The 9,123-nt window shown below is 46.0% G+C and overlaps 1 protein-coding gene and 1 pseudogene across 1 annotated transcript; one reads left to right on the top strand and one right to left on the bottom strand.

The window, feature by feature from the left end:
* Window positions 1–2,054: 2,054 nt before the first annotated feature.
* LOC106302824 lies at window positions 2,055–5,343 on the top strand (annotated as a pseudogene).
* An 835-nt stretch (window positions 5,344–6,178) lies between these two features.
* LOC106302823 lies at window positions 6,179–7,670 on the bottom strand. The gene is made up of 4 exons (XM_013739244.1): window positions 7,406–7,670; window positions 7,100–7,294; window positions 6,459–7,015; window positions 6,179–6,391 (listed from the first exon to the last, which is right to left on the bottom strand). The coding sequence occupies exons 1-4, from the start codon at window positions 7,668–7,670 to the stop codon at window positions 6,179–6,181; spliced, it is 1,230 nt and encodes a 409-aa protein (XP_013594698.1).
* Window positions 7,671–9,123: the final 1,453 nt, after the last annotated feature.

Raw genomic sequence — 9,123 nt, 5'->3', positions numbered from 1 at the left:
CCTCTCATAATCTATGATCACCTGAAACTCCACTAGTTCAAACCCATGTTGTTGATCAAACCCCGCATTAATCAGTATGTTCCAAAAGGCGCCATATCAATCCTCTCTCGTCTCATCGCCATAACCTTAAAGGCCACCACCACAGCTTTCCAACTCTCTCCCGTTCCTGCCACACACGTAAGCAATACCAACATATATCGACATACAGGACCAAGTCTTTTCCCACAGGCCCTAGCACCATGACAACAAACCTAACTTGCCATATACATACCAGACTCCAAACATTTCCATACCTCCTTGTCAAGATAACAGAGCCATTCTGGCAGTAAAGAACAAATACTCCCAGCAACTTATGGTACCAAAAACACCAAGAGACAATGATATTCCAAAATTTAGCAGAAACCCAAAGAACCCAAACAAATATTCCTTCCCTTATACCCATTGAACCAAATAAAACCCCCATACTCCTTAAGATTATTATAATAAATGAAAACACCCCTCCAGGAACCAAATCCTTCTTGCGTGATCCTGCTGCCCGTTCAGATGTAACGCAAGTCAAAACCAAGATTCCCCAAACCTGTAAATCTAAACTGTACACCAAAACATTACCTCTCCAAACCTCCTCTTTCCTATCCAAGATAACGACTGTTAGACCCAATTTTGGTCAATACCATAATGGGCCACGATCAAAGGCATGGGCTTTAAAGGGCCGGAGCCCGTAGCAAGAATTCAAGCTCGAGAAGGAGTCGCCGAGGTCGCGGAGATCGTGCAACAAGAAGCTGAGATCGCGGAGCTACCATAGAGATCTCGAAGTCGACTTACTATAAAAGAAGAGGAGTGGAAACAAAGGAGGACACGTTGAAAACCCTAGAGAGAGCTACACATTTACATCGATCTTGTTGTCTTCCCACTTTTAGATTCTTTCTTTACCGATCTCGTTTGTATCACTCGATCTAGTTCAATTAATTGTACTCGATCTTATTCATCAATGAAGTCTATTTTCTCCTACTGGAAACTATTTAACATCGTTGTGTTCTAAAGATATCATTGCCTACATCATTTGTCTTCACTAGATCAAAACCGATCACTATCAAATACTTAGTGTAGATTTTAGGTTCTATATTTTGGCGCCGACTATGGTGAAGATAAACGAAAAACATCTTTGCTAAGAAACCGATCTAAGTTTCCTAAGCGCTACTATGGATTCCAACCAAGTCTGACCTGATTGCATCGGATCTATCGATCTCGAACTCCTCAGATCGGGCACTTCGATCACGTCAAGAGAGGTCGATAATCTCGATAAACGCTCCCATACCCCGCGAGGAACGATTAACAGTCCCACTATCACCGCATTCGAGGATACACCATAGAAAGGGGAAATCTTGACTTTCCACGAGCATGAAACTGTAAAGCTCGATATGCCCCAGGATGACGCCTTAGTGATCGCATTAGAAGTAGGAGACATCGCCCTCTCGAAAATTTTTGTCGATACCGGAAGTGTTGTTAACGTCATTCCACAAGAAACGCAACGGTCGCTCGAACAACCGGCCCCAAAGATCAGACGAGAAGCGACCCCCCTCGCCAGTTTCGAAGGAAGGTCGATCCTTTCGCTCGGGGTTGTATTATTAACTACGAAAGCTTGCGACCTGAAGAGAAAAACAGAATTCACTGTAGTCGATCTTCCCATGCCTTTTGATACCATTGTAGGACGCCCCTGGTTACACCAGATGAGGGCAGCTCCCTCAGTTTATTACCAATGCGTGAAGTTTGTGTCTCCAACCGGAGAAAAGACCATACTCGGAAGCCAGAAACAAGCTCGAGCCTGTTACATGTCCGGATTCCGAAAAATGCCACAGAAGGAGGAGAATATCCCACTCGCATGCGACCTCTCGGTCAAAGACCCCGCCAAAGATCTATCCAGTACCGTCCCTCTGGACGAAATTTCCCCTGAAAAAAGCGTTAACTTCGGGAACGGTTTACCTCCAGAGTTAAGGCGCGACCTCTTGTCGTTCCTCAAACAAAATATCAAAACGTTCGCATGGTCCGCGGCAGACATGCCAGGAATCGATATCAATGTCGCTTCCCACGACCTAAACGTCGATCCCACATTTAAACCCATCAAACAGAAGCGAAGGAAGTTGGGTCCCGAGCGAGCCAAAGCCGTGAATGACGAAGTGGTTAAGCTTCTGAAAATTGGCTCCATTCGCGAAGTCCAATACCCCGAATGGCTCGCAAACCCTGTCGTGGTTAAAAAGAAAAACGGAAAATAGAGAGTGTGTATCGACTTCACCGATCTCAACAAAGCATGCCCGAAAGACAGCTTTCCATTGCCGCATATCGACCGGCTAGTAGAAGCCACAACCAGACATGAACTACTCTCCTTCATGGACGCATTCTCTGGCTATAATCAAATCCTCATGAATCTCGAAGACCAGGAAAAAATGAGCTTCATTACGGAGCGAGGAACATATTGTTATAAAGTGATGCCATTCGGGTTAAAGAATGCCGGAGCCACTTACCAAAGATTAGTAAACAAAATGTTCTCCAAGCAACTTGGGGAAACAATGGAATTTTACATAGACGACATGCTAGTAAAGTCGTCGAAAGAAAGCAACCATGTTCCCCAGTTACAAGAATGTTTCAACATCCTCAACAAATTCAGAATGAAACTAAACCCAACCAAATGTAAGTTCGGAGTAGCCTTTGGGGAGTTCCTCGGCTACTTGGTAACCGAAAGAGGAATCGAAGCCAACCCAAAGCAGATCGCAGCCCTCGTCGATACCTTACCCCCAAGATCGGTACGAGAAGTACAACGCCTCACCGGGAAAATAGCCGCATTAAACCGCTTTATATCCAGACCGACCGATAGATGCCTTCCTTTCTACAAGTTGTTGAAAGGAAATAAGAAATTCGAATGGAACATCGAATGCAATTCTGCTCTAAAAGAGCTCAAGGCGTACATCAGCGAACCACCCGTGTTGTCAAAACCGATCGTAGGAGAAACCCTCTTCCTATACGTCGCGACCTCTGAACACGCGGTGAGCGGAGTCCTGATCCGCGAAGAAAACAAAGAACATAAACCAATATATTACGTGAGTAGGTCGCTAGTCGACGCTGAAACCAGATATCCCGTAATGGAGAAACTCGCACTAGCGGTAGTAAATACCGCCAAAAAACTGAGACCCTATTTCCAGTCTCATTCAATCATAGTCATGACATCGCAACCCCTTCGGACAATACTTCACAGTCCGAGCCAATCCAACAGGCTCGCAAAATGGGCAATCGAGCTTAGCGAATATGACATAGAATACAAACCACGAACGAGCTCAAAAGTACAAGTACTAGCAGATTTCGTCATCGAACTCGTCCCAAAGGAGGATAGCTCGAGCTTGAATACTGAAAAATGAAGATTACATGTCGACGAGCATCATCGAAACAAGGATCCCGAATCAGAATACAGCTCGAATCCCCGACGGGAGGAATGATCGAAAAATCATTTCACCTAGGGTTCAGCGCATCGAACAACGAAGTCGAATACGAGTCCCTGATCGCGGGGCTATGGCTCGCAAGAAGCTTCGGTGCCCGAGAAATCAGTGCCTTCAGCGACTCGCAATTAGTCACAAGCCAATTCCTCAGAGAATACGATGCAAACAACAAAAGAATGGAAGCATACCTTTCAGTCGTGCAAGAAATCGCTCAGCAGTTCGACAAGTTCGAACTAATAAAAATCCCAAGGGGAGATAATACGTCAGCGGATGCGCTGGCCGCGCTGGCTTCAACTTCCAATCCGGCGGTTAAAAGAATAATACCAGTAGAAGGAATAGATAAACCAAGCATAGATCTCCCATGTAAGGGAATCAACATTCACGAAAACAGTCCCCAGCGCATTGATGCAATCACTACGCGAAGTAGGGCACGAAGAGAAAGCCAGGGTCTCGACAATGAAAACAGCGACGAGCCCGACAACCAATCGTCCCCGAACACATCGCTCGTCGGGACCCGAAGAACAGCGACCACCGCAGCTATCCCTGAAGAGGCCGTCCATGAAACGAGGCACACGAAGCCTTCAAGAAGGAGCTAGAAGCCAGACCAGATTGGAGAACCCCGATATTTAAATATATAAAGGACGGCGAGCTCCCCGCCGAGAGATGGAAAGCTCAAAAAATAAAAGTCCGGAGTTCGCGCTATTGTATCATGGAGGAAAAACTATACAAAAGAAGTCTAGACGAGCCCTATCTATTAGGTGTATCCCTAAAGGACGCGTTCACAATCCTGAAACAAACTCACGGGGGAGCGTACATAAGCCACTCCGGGGGACGATCCCTAGCAGTCAGGATAAAGAAACTAGGCTACTTCCGGCCAACAATCGCCGATGATAGCGAGCAATTCGCATTAAAATGCGGCAAATGCCAAAGGCACGCACCGATGATACATCAACCGACTCGAAAACTGTCTACGATATCCTCACCATACCCTTTCATGAAATGGTCCATGGATGTGGTAGGCCCGCTAGTACCTTCCGGACCAGCCCAGCTGCGATTTCTTCTGGTATTAACCGACTATTTCACCAAGTGGATCGAGGCCGAAGCATTCTCAAATGTCACTTCCACGACGGTAACCAGCTTCATTTGGAAAAACATCATATGTCGACATGGTCTACCATACGAAATAGTAACCGACAACGGACCACAATTCATTTCCAAAATGTTTGACAAATTTTGCGTGAAATGGAAAATCAAGATTAAGGCCACGAGCCCCCGATACCCAAAATGCAACGGTCATGCCGAAGCCGCAAATAAGACTATAATGAACAACCTCAAGAAGAGGCTCGACCTCAAGAAGGAGAGGTGGGGAGAAGAGCTGCATGGTGTCCTATGGGCCAACACAACAACCCCCCACACCGCAACCGGTGAAACTCCGATTTCATTATCTTACGGAATCGAGGCCGTAATCCCAGCCGAAATTGAGGTCCCGAGTCAGCGACGAAGAATATGTCCAGAATACGCCAAACTCAATGAAGAGTTGTTAATCCATCAGCTGGATATGATCGAGGAACTACTGGAAAAAGCAGCAATACGCGTACAAAATTACCAACAAGCCGCGGCACGTTATTATGATTCCAACGTAAGAAACCGCGCTTTCTCCGTAGGCGACCTAGTTCTCCGGAAAGTGTTCGACGGAACGAAAGAGCCGGGAGCAGGAAAGCTAGGAACAAAATGTGAAGGACCATACAAAGTAACTAAAGAAATCCGAACAGGAGTCTACGAGCTAGAAAAATGCAATACATGCCTCCCAGAAATGAGACCTTGGAACGCCTACAACTTAAAGAAATACTACAAATAACGCAAACCCGAACCTCGATCATAACTACCAAAGCTTCGAGCTAGGGGGTCATCGATGCCTACTGCTCAGTCAAAAATGGAACTACGATAAGGCTTGATCCCTCGAAAGGGGTACGTAGGCAGCTCATCACCGAGCGCAGCCCAAACAACCGAACAAACACCCGTTAGCTTTCTTTCATCACTTTGAACATCTAATTCCTAAGCATAGCCCATTTACCAACTTGCTATCAGGCCATATAAAGGCCGACAAAACAGATTACTGATCAGTCTCTGTTTCACGCCTTCCAAAGGATAAAACAACAAGCTCAATGAGGCTTAAAACAAATAAGAAACATACGATTACAGAGGTATTATCCCATAAATCCGTTGGAAACATATATATGTTGCTCCAACAACAAAAACACAAAAAACATACATATAAAACATGGCAAACTTCAAACTAAATCAAAATAACCCTCGCATCAATCCTGGTTGACCGAGTCTCCGGAGATCTCGGGGAGATCGAGACAACCAAGAGAAGGGTCTGACACCGAAGCAAGACCGTAATCGACGTCGAGCGAAACCTCCAGGTCTTTAAGACGCTCTAACTCCGCCTCGAGCTTGAAGCCGCCCTCACTATACTCGGTCAAAGCTTCGATAGGAGCTCGCGTCTCTTGTAAAAGAATCTCCACGGCCGTTTCTTTCTTCTTCTGCTCCAACTTATCCTTGACCACAGCAAAAACCCCCTCGTACTCCTTCGCAAGAGAGACACGAGCTAGATGGAGATCTTTGCGAGCTTTCCTATCCCGACCTTCGATCTCTCGCCTATACTTCTCCTTCATCGAGTCAAGGTCGCTCTAAACAATGACCTTTTCTGCCTCAGCAGCCACCAACTTCTTCTTCAATTGCTCAATCTCCACTTCGCGCTGTCTCTCCACCTCCCGAGCAGCACCCAACTCACCCCGAAGCTGTTGGATTGTGAGAAGGTGACCCGCGATCTCTTCCTTACTAGGAAAATTTTCCAATCTCCCCTCCATTAAAGCGGCATAATCATTGCTCGCCTCCATAGCCTAAGCAAACCGATAGCGTCAAAACTAAGCATCCCAGTCCATAAAAAATCAAGCGAAGACAACGTACCTTGGCATTTGCGACCGCCATCCGAACATAGGCGTCGCGCTCTCGCATGTGCTCCAAAGAAGTGAGCTCGCATCCTTCTACTCTGACCTTACACCAAATCGCTGCAAGGGAGTCGGGGTTCTCAAGGATAGGGACCTCGCTGTCATACGCAAACGACCACGAAAAAGCTTCGGGCACGCTCAAAGGAAGGACACCGGGGTTAAACCGCAAAGTGCCTTCACCAGAAGCACCTAACGGCGGAGAAATTCTCGGGCTCGACGATCCCGAAGTCACAGAGTTAATCTCCTCCAAGACCCGACGTCGAGATTGATGAGACGACGAATCGATCTCGTCATTAAGAGCTCGATCACCAGCAGAACTCGCCGATGTATCCGGTGCCTCACGAGCTCCACCAGATGGAATAGCGACCGACACTGGCCTAGCATGAAGACCAGGAGACTGAGCATGTGACCTCGGTCTAAGGACCTGCCCCTGCTGGACTTTCCGAGCTCGCTCTAATGACCCGGCCTCATAAGATTCGTCTGGACGATCGAGCAACCCCTCTTTCTCCTTCTTCCCTAAAAATCAAAGCAAACTTAGGATCATATCAACGAAGCGTCCCAAATCATGCCAGAAAGAAGAGCAATATAATATTAACTTACTTTTGGTGCCCCGACCTCTCTTGGGCCGAACAGGGGCCACCAAGGCGACATGAGTACCACGATTCGCACCCGGTGGGAGAGCGCAGGCGGCTCGAATTTGGTCAGGAGTAAAGGAGAGCCATCGAGTGCTACCTCGACGCAAAGTCTCCATTAACCCATGAAGCTCGGGAGACATAGGCGCATATCCAAAAGGCTCTATAGATAAAAAGAATTCTCTTTAAAAAAAAAAAAAAAAAAACAACAGACATCGTTTACCAAGAGGAAATGATAATGATAATAAAAAAATGCTCACCAATATCGTCGGACCATTCCCGAGGGATCCTCTCGAAATCAAAATCTCTGACCAGTTTATCTTAAAAACGAAGAACTTCTCCCTCCATCGATCATCCTTATTAGGAATGCCTTCGATGATACCACGACCACCTCGAGGAGAAAGAATCACCGTGACAGGGAAGCCGTTGTTTCGATTTATGGCAAATAATGGCCTCAACTCCCCGAGACCAAATTCGAGACCTTCCTCTTGAGCTCGGACCAAGCAACCCAAGAAATACCGGAAGAAGTTAGGCGCCATCTGGGTAAAAGCCATCTTGATCTCCGCCAGCACCTCGAGAAGGAAACGAGGAAGAGGAAATGATAAGCCGCCGGCCTCGAAATGAGACGCGTAAGCTCTGCAGTACCCCGGTCTCACATTCTCCGAAGTCTCATCGTCGACGGGGAGTTCGATTTCTACGTCTTAGCTGACTCCCCAAAGCTCGTAAATGGCGTCGATATTTTTCCCATTAAGAATCGTCTTGTGATGCGGACCAATTTTTCGGCAGCCATAGTTTCGTATTAAGAAGAAGTGTCGCGAAAGAGAGAGAAAACACCTAGAGGAAATTGGCGAAAAAGGAAGAAGGATCGAAGTGACGAAGAAGACGATCTGCTCAGTAAAATATATACCATAAAATAAAATTAAAAAAAACGGCTCCCGAGAACGCTAGGATCTAACCGGCCACGAACTTTCGATCTCGACCACACGATCCTGAAATGGCCGACAAGTCAAATCAAGACGACGCGCGTGGCACCCCATTCCCCTTGAATCGCAATACCGAAAAGTAACGGTAGTTTCTCGCCTTTTCAGTTTCCCAATAAACCAAAAAGGCTGGGGGACAAATGTTGGACCCAATTTTGGTCAATACCATAATGGGCCACGATCAAAGGCATGGGCCTTAAAGGGCCGGAGCCCGTAGCAAGAATACGAGCTCCAGAAGGAGTCGCCGAGGTCGCGGAGATCGTGCAACAAGAAGCTGAGATCGCGGAGCTACCACAGAGATCTCGAAGTCGACTTACTATAAAGGAAGATGAGTGGAAATAGAGGAGGACACGTTGAAAACCCTAGAGAGAGCTACACATTTACATCGATCTTGTTCTCTTCCCATTTTTAGATTCTTTCTTTACCGATCTCGTTTGTATCACTCGATCAGTTCAATTCATTGTATTCGATCTTATTCATCAATAAAGTCCATTTTCACCTACTGGAAACTATTTAACATCGTTGCGTTCTAAAGATATCGTTGCCTACATCATTTGTATTCCCTAGATCAAACCCCGATCACTATCAAATACTTCGTGTAGATTTTAGGTTCTACAACGACCACTCTGATCCATTCGCATTTGAAACATTGAATGTGCATGCAGCAGGGACAAATACAGTTAAAATTAAATATTGTGCCAGATAATGATACCCAGCAAAGCTATCTCTCTCCAACAGAAAGCAACCATAAAATAAAACTGCTAACAACACACTAAGACCCAGATTTTCCTCCATAAGACCCATGTGTTCCAAAAGAGACAAAACCTATAAATAAAGACACGTAATACCACATGAACCGCAACCAAATTTTATTCCATTGCTTAACCATAACTGAAAGCTTGACCATCAAACATAAAAGTGAAAAAACTATTGCAATCTCATAACCCTTAACTAGCTTCAATAAGAGAAAAATGCTCATAGAGCTTATTATAAAAATCCAAATGCCGATACC

This window comes from Brassica oleracea, chromosome C7 (genome assembly GCF_000695525.1).
Source record: "Brassica oleracea var. oleracea cultivar TO1000 chromosome C7, BOL, whole genome shotgun sequence".
NCBI lineage: Eukaryota > Viridiplantae > Streptophyta > Magnoliopsida > Brassicales > Brassicaceae > Brassica > Brassica oleracea.
The sequence above is the reverse complement of the archived record's forward strand: the minus strand, read 5'-3'. Positions and strand labels throughout refer to the sequence as shown.